Raw genomic sequence first — 16,589 nt, 5'->3', positions numbered from 1 at the left:
CAGCACAGAGGGGCATAAAGGTAGAAAGTAAAAGGTGTCCATATCTACTCAACAACCCCACACCCGCCAGTCCCAGCACCTGAGGAGCCACCATAAACAGTTTCCCATTGGTAGACACGTAGGTCGTTTTTGGTTTCTTATAATTACAAACAGGGCTGTGAAGAACATTCTTGTGTATGTATCTTTGAGATTTTATACAAGAATATCTCTAGGATAGATTTCTAGAAGTGGAATCACTGGGTCAAAAGGTATGTGCATTCTTTATTTTGACAGATATTGCCAATCAGCTGTGCAAAAGCCCACAGCACTTCATATTCTCCCAACAGAACCTATTTCCTCTAACCCTCGCCCAGGACCCTCACTTTTAAAGGACAAATAAAAGATCTTCCCTGAAGCTTTTAACTCTCCCAATGCCATTACAACCACTTTCCTACACACCTTAGCCATAAACACGAACCCTCCTTTCTCAGAGGAATGTGGAAAAGAAAGAAAGTGCTTTCAAAAAACTACACCTTTTGTACTTGACCATAAGAACAGTTGAGAGTGACACGCTTCCTATCCAACAGTGGGAACATTTTAATAGGGCTTACCTTTATTTTCATCTGTCTTCACAACGTCGACAAAATCTCTTCGAATGAAATATTTGAAAGCAGGAGCCCGCTTCTCGGGGTTTTCGTCGAAGATCCAGAGGTTGACCCGAGCCCGCGTGATGGCCGTGTACAGCTGCTTCAGCTCGCCATTGAGGAGCTAAAGACAAGATTGAGAACAAAAAGAATGAGTCTTTTGTCTATAGCTACAACGGGATACACTTCAGTGGGCTTACTCTGATTTTGGAGAGACACAAAAAGTAAATTTTGGAGAACTACGGCACAGGTGTGAGCAGGACATGAGGAGCTCAGTGTGGCCACAGCACAAATAAACAAAGCTCTAACAAGGGACCACACCCTCAGTACAGGGCCGCCCTGGAATTTGCTATCATTCTATAGTTTGAAATAATTATAGATTCATAAGGAGTTACAAAGATAGTTCAGAGAGGTCCCATGTACCTTTCACTCGCTTTATCCCACTGGTTACATCCTACACAATTACTGTAACTTATTTTTAAAACTTCAACAGTCACATGCTTCTATTATAACTATCATTAGCACTAAATTATTCATGACCTCCCTTATGACTAAGGATTGCAGAAATAAGGGGCTATGACTTGCATACGGGGAGGACCTACTTGGTTAAATAATGCACATTTCAAAACAACAACCAATTTGTGGCTATCTAGAGGTTCGCATAGCTTAGCAATGATTTAACTTCCATTTCTTTGGAGCCTTATAGGCATTTACAGAAATAACCTGATAACTGCTGTTCTGGTTATTTGTTTTATACTTTGTATCAGACATAAAACTAGGACAGTAGTTTCTCCCAAAGTCTTTGGTTTTGCTGGTTCAATATCCTGCGATATTGCCCTCACTCTCTTGAGGCCCTCATCAACCTCCCTCAGTCAAGAACTCTACAGAACTTCTTAGCTTTGGCCTCCTTCTGGGTGATGTAGCTGGGATGCAAAGGGAAAGGGGAAGCAGGTCCCTCAATGGTAGAGGCTGGTATACAACAGTCTCCACTAACTATAGTCCTGGGCTTCACTTCTGAGTTCCCCGTCAGCAAAAGGGAAAATTTCTGAATAGAGCAGAGTTGCAGAGGGGAACAGAGGATATAACCTCCCGCTTCCACTTTCAGACAGTGCCCCACCCATCAAACCCAGATCTCTGCTGAGAAAAGGGAGGTTGCCAACACTGAGATCCCTGCCACTTCCATTCCCTTCCTCCCCTCCCCAATACTGACGTACAGAAAGACCAGCGAAGTACAAGCTCCATCTTTAATCTCATCTTCTAGTCCAAGCCTTGTTCACTGGCACCCTGTCAAATGAGCATGTGGACAAACAGCAGGAAATCACCTTGTACATTTCCAGATTCACCATGAGAGACCGGCCCTGAGAGGAGCTGGGTTTCTCCAGGGGGACTTCCATCAGTGGCTGGTTTTCCTTTCTGGAGTCAGATGATGAAGGTGTAAATGAGGAGATGATCTTCCATTCCTTGTAAGCCTGAACAACAACGACAAATTAAAGACCAACGGAATAGGCTTTTGAACTGTACACACAGCCTCCTCTCTGGGCCTCATGGAGAATTAAGCCCCGCTTCTCCTGGCATGGGGGTGAGGCCTTCAGCCCCATCTCTGAGGAGGGGGCCATCCTATGGCCTCAGAGTGGGGGCAGTGGGGGTTCATGTTGTGCAAACAGGGATCAGGGAAGCTACCATGAAAACTCCCCCAGACACATGGCCAGGACAGCTGAGAAGCCAGGCACATGTGCACACTCCCAGGAGGAACGCTAACGGCCCAGGAAGTTCTTCTGATTGAAAGAATTTCAACAAGCAGTATGGGGAGAGGAACCCAGCGTCCTCACCCCTTTCTACAATGTGTTTAAGAGATACCACTTAAGGGCAGCCATTAAGACGCATGTGACAAAATTTTCTAACTAAATTATGTTAACCAAGGATGGAAAATTTAGGAGGTGTGGGGTACGCTGTGCAAGGTAGATGCTGAGGTCAGACAGACAGAACAAATTTACATCTCAGTTCTTCCACTTATTAGCTATGCGACCTTGGACAAATTGTTTATCTCTTCTATGTCTCATTTTCCTGCTCTGTAAAATGGGAATGACAGAACTACCCAAATCTGTTGGGAAAATAAAAGGAGATAATCAATGTCAAGTGTCTAAAACAATGCTTGACAAATAGTTGCTATTTTAGTCATTTTTCCCTTTACCCAAAGTCAAACCACAAAACCATAGTACCTGTGTACATCAGGGGTTGGCAAACTTTTATCTCTAAAAGGGCAGATAATAAGTATTTTTGGCTTTGTGAGCCTTATGGTCTCTCTCACAACTATGCAATTCTGCTATTATAGGGGAAGACCAGCCAGAGTCAATATGTAAATGAATAGGCAGGGTGTGTTTCAATAAAATGTTATTTTTCAACACTGAAATTGAATTTCATCTAATTTTCATGTGCCATGGAATACTGTTTTCCTTTTGATTATTTTTAACCAGTTAAAAATGTAAAAACCATTCTGGTGGGTGGTTTTTTTGTTGTTGGTGGTGGTGAGGAAGATTGGCCCTGAGCTAAACATCTGTTCTCAATCTTCCTCTTTTTGCTTGAGGAAGGTTGTGACTGAGCTAACATCTCTGCTAATTTTCCTCTATTTTGTATGTGGGATGCTGCCACAGCATGGCTTAATTGAGAGGTGTGAAAGTCCGTGCCCAGGATGTGAACCTGCGAACCTGGGGCCACCCAAGCAGAGCACACAAACTTAACCACTATGCTACCAGGCTGGCCCTGTAAAAACCATTCTTAACCCACAGGCCATCAAAAACAGGCCACGGGCTGGATTCGGCCCCCAGGTCATGGTTTACACACCCCAGTGAAGCCAAAGTGCCCAGATTACATGCAGTATTGAGAGTCCAGAATTCCTATGAAATTTCAGATTTCATACTCTACCATGTCTCAAGAGTAGGTAGTCAACTTTCCTAGCCTTTACTTTTTGATTTATAAAATGGGCTACTTGCCACTTATGTACCTTCTCAAGAATGATGAAAACACGGGGTGGGCACAGTTCCTGACCTCCTTCAAGTTACTCCATTACCTAAACTATATAAATATTAGGTTAAATGCTTTAAACACTATGTACTAAATAAAAATGGCTACGCCACTAACCAATTATGGAATTAATCACCATGTTCTGAAAAGAGATACGAATCACATAATCATTTAAGTAGTTGGAAGGTAAAAAAAACTTTAGGACATATTTATGACTGTTCTCTTTGTAAAGCTGTTTACACAGCTGAATCGTTTGCCAAAGAAAGCAGGAAAAGACACAAGTGCTTGAGATCTGGGAGGCTCCCGCGGCAGACAGCAGGAGGCGCAGACCGCTGACCTTGGAGAGCTAGTGATGTCCTATGTATTTTAAAACTGCTGAATGAGAAGCAAAAGCTGCTCGAATGGCAGACACATGACTAACCTGTTTCCGTGAACAAAACACATTTTACTTTCAAGATAGACTTCCAGGAGTGAGAATGTGTATTTGTGGCAAGAATATAGGCCTGCAGCACTTCTGGCAAGAAAGGAGGAAGCATTTAAAAGTCTCCCAGCTTCTTCTATTGGGATTAACAGTTGCAAAGGAAAAGGGCTTTGATTCAACTAGTAAGCCTACCGTTGTGGGGTCTGTGCTCTAAGTTAGTTAAGCAACCCACAAAAGTTGTGGTTTTCAAAGTCCCTCCAGTGTTACTCACATGTGACTGTGAAGGAAAGGACTCCTCGCTGGGGCAGGAGAGTCCCCAGAGGAGGAGAGTTTGGGGGTGACTGGGAGAATGGCTGCCTCTCTCCAAAATGAGGCAAAATCCTACAACAGAAGGACTTGTTGTAACCATTCCTCAGTTCCTTCCCCATCTCAGAAGATGGCCCTGGTGACCATGTGGTTGAACAGGTTAACAGTAAATATCCTCTAGAGAGAAGAATAACAAACTAGAGCAACAAGAACCCCCCTACACAAACACACACACACACACATGCACACAGGCGCACACACACACGTGCAAAAAGAGTGCCTGCCAGAAACACAAACAGGGTGGAAGAAGAGGCCAGAGATGGAGAGAGGAGCTCTCCACTGTTCCCCTACATCAAATAGCAATTACTATCCAGCAGCCTCCAGCTAGTCACCCCGAAAGAAACCCCACGTGAGCAGTCAACCACGGGTGACTGGGGACTTATGTGATCTCTGTCTTTCCTCTCTGAGTAAAGCATTTCCTCTCATTTGCTGACTAACGATTTTTGGTCTTGTGGTTGTAAATGATAAACTGAGGGTGTACTTTGTCCCAGCGAATGCATTTACATTCCCTGGTAATTGGGAAGCATGACCTCAGAAGTCAAAAAGAAGTCTTATTGTGTACATAGGGTGTACATAGGATGAAGCGAATGTTACCAAAAGATTCAATTGTTTTAATTTTGTGCAACTCACTGAGTCATTGGTGGAGGCATAGGGTCAAGATATCCAGGCCTTTGCCATTTCCAGGATCAAAGTGAGACAGAATAACTGGGTTTTTCTCTCACAGAGTCGGCTACAAGTTACAGATCCCTAAGTCCAGAACTCCTCGAGCTTCTTACTAGCACAAGCATACATCTGGCATTTAATAAGGACAGGAATAACAAAGTTTTACCCCTTCCTCTTTTAGGAGAATCTCAGTGCAACCATGACCAATGGATATATTATGGGAAAAAAAAGTCCTCAGAGATTAAAAATGGTTCCAGGGTTAATAAGAGTGCATCTGATTTTATTAGCAAAAATCAATAGAAAAGGAACGCACTTAAGGTGTGGCAATGATATACTCATTGTGGAAGCTTCTGGAATTCAATCTGCATGCGGGGCTTTAAAAGGAAGGAAGTGCAGTGGAAAGATCAGGAGACTTAGAACTCAGAGCACCTGAGTTTATCTTCAGGCTCTGCCACCTATATTATGCCTGTGGGTAATTTACTTAATTTCCATGACCCTTGGCTTTATCTATAGAATGAAGGTAATAAAAATACATACAACCCAAGAGGGTTGGCAGAGGATGCAGTGAAACAATTCATTCAAAAAGTACTTTATAAACTGTAAAGCACCCATAGAAATATTAATCATAGGTATTATCAAGGCAAATGTGACATTTAAAAAAAAGAACAGGAAAAAAACATAAGGACTCCACCTAAAAGGTCAGTTCTGGGGCAGATTTTAAGGTGTCAAAGCTAACAGTGCTCCTGACTTGGGGATGAAAAACAGCTCCTTCAAGCATGCACCATGTGCAGCAGGAAGTCTGCAACAGAGATCAGGACACAGCCAGCTAAGTTCTCAAAGGAGACCCCACAGAGCAGTCAGCAGCCAGTCTGAGCCCTCACCAAAAGATGCTGGTGAAGAGAAACCAGTGGCTAGAAAACCAAGGACAATGGCCTTGAGTTGGTGGCTCTACCCATAATGTACTGAGCTTGGGGAGAAAGATCATCACAAGGACTCAGGAGCCAAGTCAAAGCAATGGGCTAGCACAGAAGTCACTGGAGGTCAATCCAGGGACTCTTATACTGCCATCATCTGCATGGGCGGCAAGCAGTGGTGGGGAAGGCATGCCAGAAGAGAGCTCCCAGGCAAGGCGGCTGCTCTCGTCCCCCTCATTACCTGATCCAGTGGGCAGGAATCAAGCCTCATTTGTTTTCCTGGAGTTGTCTCTTTCTATGAATGATTTTGCCCAGTTCTGTCCTCATAAGGTGGACACTGCTAACCTTACCTTCACTTGTAAGGCTTTCCTTAGAGCTTGCTCCAACTTGAGCATCCTTGGGAGTCAAGGATAACAGCAGCAAGTGAAAACCGGAAGCTGGCACTTGGGTACCAGGCATTGAGAAGAGACGAACAAGAGAGCAGGAAAGGACAGGGCACAGGGAGAACCAGCCCATGACACACTATGAAACAACACACAGCCATTGTCACAACCCACATCCAAACACACAAAGCCCCACAACAAATGGATGATGCTCCAAAACAGAAACAGGCACCTGTGACAAACTCTTTTCTACTCAGCTCCAAATTCTCTTTCTCAGATTAGAAGTGTAGCTCATACACATTCATGCGTTGTGTGAAGAGAATTCAGTATGACGTACCTCAGAATCAGTAAAAAAGTTGTAAAGAAGGACATCATCAAATTCTAAGCCTTTGGCTTCATAAACTGTTAGCACAAGTGCTAACCCCAGTTCTTCTGGAATTTTCTCCTTTGCCATTTCATTGGCTACAAGAATTACCTGGGAAAAAAAAAATGAAGATGGGGAGAAAAAAACATCAAATTCTACAAAGAGGAATCTGGTAAAGCCCAGTCTACCTCTATGAGAGGCATGTAATGTTTTTAAAGAGAAGTGGCCAGTATGGCCTTGGTCAGTCAGGCTAGTGGAAATATTAACAACGAGTCACTCATCCATCTCTGAAACTTACCCATTCTGGGACAGGGGCTGTTGATTCTACTTTGTGGAATAATTCAGCTTCTCAAACTATTTTTCAAATGCAAACCGCCTTTTATTTCAAAACATATGATCCCAAGAAGCTCACCTGGTGGGCTCCAAATTCAATGGGCTGGGTTTTCCTTTTGTTCCCTCGAAGCAAAATTGCCAAGTCGCTTACACTACAAGACTCTAGGACAGTTGGTTTGGGACCATCAAAGAGGCCAGAATCTCTTGGAAGGCGATCAAAAGATTCTGGGAAATAGAACTGAAGTAAATCTACCACTCCAGACGCCAGATTGAGGATTCCTGGGATGAAACAAAGAACACATCAGACCCTGAACAACATGACAACACGGCTGGGTTTTTTTGGGTTTGTTTTTTTCTTTCGGTTTTGTTTTTTTCCCTGAGAAGTAGTATTGGCCCTGATAGTATATATAATTGCAAGCCAATTTCCATTTCCCATTAGATTACCACCTGGGCTCTGAGCTGTATTACTATGGGTCCAGTGGATGAAGGCAGAAATGTGTTGCTGTGCTAAGGAGATTTTTATAGGATCTCATCCCCAACCTGCATTTATGTTAGGGAAAATTACCTATAAAGTCAAAGCAGAAATGTAATCTAAACAATTAGAGCTGTTAAAATGCTAAAAGACGACGCTAGTATAGATGGTAAGGAAGCAAGAACTATCCTGTCCCCTCTCACCGGTGCTTAGAGCACTGGAGACAATGTTACCATGGGAACATGGGAACAGCAGTGCTGGATGTGAGCTGGGGGCAGCAACCACAGCCTCCACTGCCCTTTTCCACCAAGTTTATACCCAGCTGAGAAACGACTATACTAAGAAAAATTGTCAGAGGTGGAGAAAGGATTTTCCAAAGAGCTTTCTCCCTGTGTCCCATTTTTGTGTAAGCTCCGAAGTAACCCTGACAGTGATTGGGACTGAATACTCCCATACAACAGGCACCTTCAGAAAAATCACCCTGTGGAATCTTCACAACATCCCAGTGAGACAGATTAGACAATCCTGCTTTTACCAACTGGAACTCCAAGGTCTGAGAAGTTAGTAAACACCTCCAAGTGACAGGATTTGAAGCTGGATTAAACACAGATCATCCTGGGTCTCTGCACTATTCTTATGGGCCATGTGCCCTTTGCCTGATACCAGATAGAATACTATGTTCTTGATAGAACCGCATGGAATGGACTTATGTGTCCCCATTGCTATTACCTAATAGTAAAGGGAAATTTTACTATCCAATACGACTATTATTAAAAGTATACAGTATAAATCATGAGGACAGGTGGAAACTGCTGAATCTAAGCAAATCAGCTGCTGCTGTGGTTCCCTCCCCACTAAGAGCCAGCAAAGGCAGGGATGTACACTAATGGGGGAGTCAGAAAAGGGCACAAAAGTGTTGACTATAGTGGAAATCTGGAATCCACTTAAACAGCCTTCTGGGGAACAAGATAAATAATTTTTTACATGAACATACTCAAAGAATAAAAGGTAGATCTTCAATAAAGAGGAATGAAGGACTGATACATGCTACAACATGGGTGAGCCCTGAAAACAGTAAGCCAAAGCAGCAGACACCAAAGGCCACGTATGGCAGGGTTCCATTTCCATGAAATGTCCAGAATAAGCAAATCAGAGAGACAGAAAGATTAGTAGTTCCCAGGGAGAGACAAGGAGAGGATGAGGAGTGACTGCTAACAGTTATGAGATTTCTTTTTGGGGCAATGAAAATCTTCTGAAATTAGATAGTGGTAATGGTCACACAACCTTGTAAATATATTAAAAACCACTAAATTGCACATTTTAAACAGATGGTTGTTATGCTGTGTGAATCTCAATTTAAAAAAAGAACAGGGACCAGCCCCGCTGCCAAGTGGTTAAGTTCACACACTCCACTTCAGCCGCCCAGGGTTTCACTGGTTCTGATCCTGGGTGTGGACATGGCACCGCTCATCAGGCCATGCTGTGGCAGGTGGCCCACATAGCACAACGAGAGGCACTCACAACTAGAATATACAACTATGTACTGGGGGGTCTTTGGGGAGAAGAAGACGGGGAAAAAAAAGAGATTGGCAACAGTTGTTAGCTTAGTTGCCAATCTTTAAAAAACAAATAAATAAAAGATAGGGGAAAATATTCACTAAACATAGTATATATTCACGTGTGTGATAAATGCATATAATGTAATAAAGAAATAAGAGCAGAAGGAAATGAAAGAAAATGTTAGTAGTGAGCGGCCTTACAGGTAGCTTGTAATTCTTTTTAAAATTGTATGCGTTTTCTAAAGTCTCTATTCAAAGTCTCTAAAATCTAGTACATATTATTTGGGCTTTTTCTGGTTCTATATACAGAAACAAATACACACAGTCTTCCCTCCGTCTCAAGAGCGGAGGTGGGAGATGGGGTTTATATAGTAATTGTCCAAGTGGGTTATTTAGCAAAAAAAAATAATAGGAACAACTCCCTTTGCCATGCTCTATCTCGCTGATCATGAAAGCTGCTGGCCCCAGACGAGTGGTGCTGAACCAGGGGCACACATCAGAAAGAGGGGCTCATTCAACTACCATGCCAAGTCCTCTCTACTGGACCCAACAATGGAAGAGAGGATGCCACTGGAGCCACAACCTGAGGACAAAGAAACATGAGCTATGAGTCATGGTCACCCAGCCTCCACACACTGCCAGGCAGGGTAGGAGCTCAATAAATGTTTCCTCAACACATGAGGGAAGGGAGGGGCTAGTATTTCCTATTAAGAACATAAATTACTTTGCACCAGCTCTTCCCACACAGCAAGAGTCCCAGGTGAAAGATCATGGAAGAGCAAGAAGTTGAGCTGCTCAAAACCATCAAGATCTTCTGATTCACAGGCAACATCAGTGGGGACTTCAAGAGCCCTGGAAAGCTGGGCTGAATTCTGTTGTGTATGCTATACTCCGGGAGGCTACCTGGTTTCTAAACGTCTTCTGAATCCTTGGCTAAACAAATCAGAATTGTAATCTAATTTTACAATGTGTGTGTGTATGTGTGTATGTGTACGGATGTGTGTGTGTGTGTAAGTATATGTATATGTGTGTGGTATATAAGTGTTTTCTCTTTTCATCAAACCAAAACCTATGTGAAATGAATCTATGAAAAGAGCATCCGTCAAAAACCTACAATAAACATCAGACTTAAATGGTGAAATGTTAGAAATATTTCTATTAACTTGAGAAATAACACACAGATGCCTGTTATCACTTCTATTTAAGGTTGTAACCAATGAAATATGATAGGAGAAACAAATGACAAGTATGGAAAAGAAGATAAAAACTGTCTATATCTGCAGAAAAATGCCAAAATCTAAAAGTTAGAATGTTAGATAAGCAAGATTGTTAGATATCAGATCAACATACAAGAACCAATGGCATTCCTCCACACTAATAGCAACTGATTAGAAAATATAAAAAAATTAAAAAATGGCAGCCATCATAGTAACAAAAAGTATAAGATCCATTGGGGACAAATCTAACAGCTGTGTAAAATGTCTGGGGAAAATTATAAAATAGTATTGAAGGCAATAAAAGAAGACCTGAATAGAGAAATACGTCAAGATTATGGTTCAGAAATCCCAATAACGTAAAGATGAGAATTCTTCCCAAAGAGCAACAAATTCAATGAAATTCTAACCAAAATTACAAAAAGTGGTTATTGAAGCTTGATAACTATCATAAATATGATACTGTGATAATAGCACAAGAACAGACAAAAAAGGCAAATCAAATAAAATAGTGATCCCAAAAACAGATTCACAGATATGCAAAAAAAGCAGCATTACAAATCAGAGGAAGGATGGAGTATGAGGAAACAGTGTCAGCACAACTGATTATCCATATAGAAAAAAGTAAAATTAGATCACAGAAGGGTTATTTCAATAAAGACAATATCACACCACACATACATTTTAGATTAAACTTAATTAATTAAATTGACCCAAATTTAAATCTGTCTAAACATGAAAAGCAAAATTTTAAACCATTAGAAGACTATAGAGGAGAATATCTTAACTCCAGATCAGAAGGATTTCTTAAGACACAAAAAAGCAAATCTTAAAATATTCACAAGTTAAAATTTAAAAGTATCTGCCTACTAAAGAGCACCATTAATTATATACCTTCTTACCATTAATAAAGTTAAAAAGACAATCCACATAATTGGGGAAAGAACCTGCAATACACATAACCAACAGAGGACGTGAAGGCAAAATCCATAGAGAATTCTTAACAAATCAATTAAAAAAACCCAACTCACTAAAAAAGGAGCAAAGGAGTAGAACAGGCCATTCACAGAATACAGAACGGCCAGGAAACACATGAAAAGATGCCACTTCTCAGGAAAATGGAAATTCAAACCACAGCAGATGTCATTTCACACCCACCAGGAGAGCAAAGCAAGAAGATATGACATAGACCCAAAGAGATTTGCTCAGGAAGATTCACTCCAGGATTGTATGTCACAGTAAAAAATAGGCAGGAACCTAACGTACATCACTGGAAAGTGGATAAGAAATTGCAGCATAGTCACAAAATGGAATACTAACAGTGATTAGAACTGCATGGACCAGAGCTCCACATTATCAACATGCAGAAATCCCAAAACATAACATTAAGTAAAAATACGAAGTTGCTGAAAGATGTGTCTGGCATGATCCCACTAAATAAAGTTTCTAGATGTGTAAAATAATACTCTATATTGTTCATGGACACACGTACGACACAGGAGGTGAATTTGTGAACATTCTGTAAGCCATAAAGGTAGTATTCTGGCATTGGTGTCCTGTTATTTAAACCCTCTGTGCCTCAGTTTCCTGCTTTGTAAAATGGGAACGATGCCTACCTCGTGGTGGTGGTATAAGGATTAAGCACAGGTACCATACATAAACTGCTTAGCATCGTGCCTGGCACAGAGAAGGGGCACAACTGAGGTACAAAGTAAAAGCACCTGAGTGTACATTATCTCCCAGCACCTCCCACCCCTCCTTTTTCGCTTCTCTTTGGGAGAGAAGTTGCTTTAAGGATTAATGCCTTGTAATTGGTGTATTACTTTATATTGCATAAGCAGATGCTTCCAAAGTGCTGTAACAGAAGTTCTCAAGCAGTTTCAACGTTCCTCTGAAAATGTTCTCATGTTGTGGCAAACTTCCTAAGATGTAACTACTTAAAACTTCACTTCCACTGAACCACAGCTTGAATTATCAACCTGAGAATGAGTAGTGGCAGAAATCACAAGATCTCTCGTTCATGAGTGTTATTTACTAACAAACTCTGAAATACCTTCCTCACTTCAGCTACAAAAGCCTAACAAAATCTAGGCTGCAGCTTCAAAAGCAGCCCAAGGTCAGTGCCCAAGCACCTCCCTGCAGGCGAGCCCAAGACCTGGACATACCTGAATGGGACCTGTAATTCTGGTACAGCTGATGGATCTTCTTGGGCTTCCGGACGGCATACTGTTTGTCTACGGTGTTTTTGCTGGCATAGTGGAACAGAGAGCGCAAATCACTGAAGCGGAAGGCCACGCCCTTCATGATGCTCTGGGCTGTGTCCCCAGTGAGGAACATGGCATTGGGGTCATTGATGCATTTCATCAGCAGTGCTAGCTCCGCTTGAGTGAAGTCCTGAATCTCATCACCATACAGCTCATGGATGGACCACGGGAGCACCTTGAGCTTTGACAGCCTCCGGGACAGGTTGTATAGAACATCCTCTTCATCAAAATAACCTTTCTGAGACCTGATCTGCTGATACAGGCAAAAGAGACTGTAGATCTCACTTCGGTCTTCCTTGAAATTAGGGGACCGCTTCTTCCCTAATTTCTTATACTCTTCTTCCGTGAGTCTCCCCTGGGGGGAGCTGAGGGCCTCAAAAGACCCCTTCAGAAAAGATTTTATTTCTTTCCAAATCAGGGCAGGGTTGTAGGAGGTTTTCCCTTTGATCATTTTGGGCCATATTTCATTAGTGAACACCTCAAATGTCACGTACACCCGGGGGTCACTCTCACAGAGACGTGTTTCCACAGCTTTATCCTCTTCGCTGTAGTCCCCATCCACCTCAGCCTCCTCCTCATCCTCCTGCCAGTTGGGGATGGTCAACTCTTCCTGCGTGGACCATCCTACGATGGTTCTTTTCAAACTGCCATCTTCATTTCTCAGAAAAAATGGATTGGGCATAGAAGCATCAAGCAAGAGGAGCAGCTGCTTGGAAGTGACAAACAAAGGAAAGTTCTCGTCCCTCAGGTCCTGGAGTTTGTGAACGTTGGGTTCCAATGGTTTGTAGTGACTGGTGGCCTTGGTAGACTTGGAAAGTTCAATGAAATTCCTCTGCACCTCCTGGCACAGGACGTGGTTCTTGGTCACGAAGATCTGATGTAAATGCTCCAGCTGGTGAGGATGTTCTGAGGTGCATACTTCTGCTGCTTGGCCAGACCCTCCTGGCTCCCCACTGGCTCCCCCCGCACAGGCGTCACTCTCCTGCTCCTCATCTACGCTCTCCACTGTTTCCACTTCAGTGGACCCTTCCTCTTCCTCGTCATCGTCCTCCTCCTCCTCCTCCTCCTCTTCTTCCTCTTCCTCCCCACCTGGACCCTCCTTTTCGGGTTCCACTTCCAACCTTCTCTTCAGCCAGATCTGTTTGGCCAACAGCGGGCTTCCTGCCTGCTCGGCTTTTTCCCAGTAAACATGGAATTTCTTCCACAGCCTGTACAAGCAGCAAGTTGTCTTCCCAGTGCCGCTCCTCCCAATGAGGATGATGGGCTCCAGTGGCCTGGGGTTAATGTTGATCACAGCATACTCGCGTTCGCCCACCCGGAAGGGGTACTCCACCGTTGCTGTCATTTCATTGAGGATGTTGAAGGCCATGTTGGTGCTGAAGCTGTGGAACTTCATGATGTTGTACTCTGTCTCCACTGCGCTGGCTGGAGGGAAGTACTCGGGGTTCACGTGCTCCCTGCTTTTCTCGGCCTCTGTGTCCTCCACATAGCAGCGGGGTATCCGATTTTGGATTTTCATGTTGGCTACCACGTGGCCTTTATTGATACCCTTCAGCTTCTTCCGCAGGATGCAAGACAAGCCACGGTTGTAGGCATTGCAGATGGCCCTGATGGAGTCCGACAGTTTGCAGTGATCTAAAACTATGTCCCAGATCCGGATGATTTCTGTGTAGACGCGCCCTGACTTCTCCACAGAGTGCGAGTTCCGCTCTGTGGCGATGATCTTCTCTGGGTTCTCACTGCATCGAGGGGAGAAGTCAATGGCGAGCTCCCACAGCATCCGGGCTCCTTTGTCCAGCTTGGCCTCAAAGAGCTGGATGCTTCCTTTCAGGTGCTTCAGCCGCTTCTGCAGGCCCTGGGTCCACTCACCGTTCCCCAGCTGCTGGATGGCTAGGATGATTTTCTTCTTCATGACCTTGGACATTACCTTACTGGACAGCTTCTTCAGCATCTCAGAAGTACACTCAATCTCCCACGTCATGTTCTCAAAGTCCTGGAGGCAGGCCTCAATCTCCTGCACACTCCAGTCGTCCTGATCTTCGCCACCCTCCTTTCTTCTGTGACCAGCAGGAATGAGCTGCGAGGCCCCAAGGCCTGCCTGAGCATGCCCTTCTCCTGCTCTATGGGGGGCAGGGTTGTTCCCACTACAGTCAGAGCCCCCTGGCCCCAGGGCTCGTTGGAGCTTGTCTTTCTTCACGTCTGTGCCAGCTCCTGTCTCTGGAGGCTTAGAGACCTGAGGACAGTCCTCTGGGAGGGACGTATCCAATTCAACCTGCTGAATCAAAACTGTGATGTTCTGCACAAGGCGGTCTCTCAGAGAGCAGGGCCTGCCAGCTCCAGACCCCTGCCTCATCACCTGAGCATCCACAGGAGTCTCCCAGCTGTCAGGAACCACGGTTCCTTCGGGCAGGGTTCTGGTGACACTGCATGGTGGAGACTTGGATGAAACCTGGGACTTGAGGTGAGACGCGTGACCAGGGGCAGCCGACCTCAGGAGCTTCGAGTGGGCAGCAGAGTCCTGCCGGCTCTTCCGCCTGCTCTCCGTCAGGGCTTTGTTCCAGGCCAAGAGCAGAGCATCATTCTTCTTAATCCGGTGCCGTGCGTCTTTGCCTTCTTTGTTCTTCAGGTTGAAGTTGATGTCAAACTTCACCAGCAGATCTATCAGCTTGTTCATGCGCTTCATCATGCCCTTCTGGAAGAGGATGTGCATCAGCGTGTTCCCATTACTGTCCTGGGTGTTGGGATTGAGGTAGTGAAATTCAGTGGGGTTGGAACAGAATAGATCCAACAGGTGGCTGAGGAAGCTAAAACCAATGTCAGCTGAAAAACACAAACAAAACTTGTGAGTGCTGAGCTGCTCTTCTCAGGGAACAGAGACCCCTGGATCTGAAAGAGATGCCAGCCAGAAGCATCTCAGAACACTGAACTTCCCCAAGTATTTGATAACCCAGGGGTTCTCAACCAGGGGCGACTTGCTCCCCAGGGGACATTTGGCAATGTCTACAAACATTTTTGACTGTCACAATTTGGGAGGTGCTACTGGCATCTAGTGGGTGGAGGCCAGGGATGCTGCTAAACATCCTACAATGCACAGGACAGCCCCCCAAAGCAAAGAATTACCCAGCCCAAAGTCAATGGTGTCAAGGTTGAGAAACCCTGAAATAACCTTATAATATTCCAATAAGATTCTTTATGTCAGGACCCTTGAAAATGGAGTAAATAAATGTAAAGTATTTGTCAGCTACGGACAGCCAACTTTGAAACTTAAGCATCCTCATCAGTCAACTCACTCTGACCATCCACACCAGGATGGTCACTCCTTCCCATCAAGCTATGCGTGAGGACCAGATATGCGCAGCCCTGGCCAAGAAACGAGCCTTTTCCAGATTGTTGGTTTTCCCAGCAGGAGAGACCAAAAAGCATAGCATCAGTTCTGATATCCAGCTTCCTCCTCAAGGAAAAGACTGCTTAAGAAATAAAGGCTTACATTTGGTATCTAAAAAGATGTGGAGTGCTGCATGCAAAGGAGTATCGCCTTCCGTGATAGAAATATTGCGGGGGTCTGCACCCTTGGTCAAGAGAAGAAAAGCCAACTCGAAGTCCTCGCGTTTCAGGCACATGACCAGCGGCTTCTCCCGGCTGTCCTGGAGACCCTCGGGCAAAGCTGGAGGAGGTAGAGGACAAGGGTACTGTGAGTTGCAGCTCTCTGATGAGGCACAGCCTGGCTCACCTGAGGAGGATGGGACTGCTTCTGCCATTTATTCCTAGGGAAGAGCTGATGCTGAGCGACTTTCGAGGCCCACCTACCACCACCCTTTGTGGGACGCAAAGGCTTCCCAGCATCCTCAGAATGGAAGCCCAACTCCTTCAAGTGTCCAAGGGCCTTGGCCCTTCCACCTCTCCAGCTCCCCGTCTCATCCCACCACAGGACCATGGACCCCACCAGTAGCACTGCCCTGGAGAGGGGACAGGGCCTACAAACAAAAGAAATC

The 16,589-nt window shown here is 44.3% G+C and overlaps 1 protein-coding gene across 4 annotated transcripts in view; it reads right to left on the bottom strand.

Annotated features, from left to right (window-relative positions):
• The window catches only part of TRANK1 (tetratricopeptide repeat and ankyrin repeat containing 1), a 98,702-nt gene that overhangs the window by 20,874 nt on the left and 61,239 nt on the right, over positions 1-16,589 (bottom strand). For all 4 annotated transcript variants that reach the window (XM_046672409.1, XM_046672424.1, XM_046672432.1 and 1 more), the window contains exons 12-17: positions 16,085-16,261; positions 12,499-15,417; positions 7,168-7,367; positions 6,729-6,866; positions 1,946-2,092; positions 591-747 (exon numbers count right to left, since the gene is read on the bottom strand). In XM_046672409.1, coding sequence (XP_046528365.1) covers positions 591-747; positions 1,946-2,092; positions 6,729-6,866; positions 7,168-7,367; positions 12,499-15,417; positions 16,085-16,261 — 3,738 coding nt within the window. The remainder of the gene's footprint in view (positions 1-590; positions 748-1,945; positions 2,093-6,728; positions 6,867-7,167; positions 7,368-12,498; positions 15,418-16,084; positions 16,262-16,589) is intronic.

This window comes from Equus quagga, chromosome 1, assembly GCF_021613505.1.
Source record: "Equus quagga isolate Etosha38 chromosome 1, UCLA_HA_Equagga_1.0, whole genome shotgun sequence".
NCBI lineage: Eukaryota > Metazoa > Chordata > Mammalia > Perissodactyla > Equidae > Equus > Equus quagga.
This window is presented reverse-complemented; position numbering and strand designations above follow the sequence as displayed.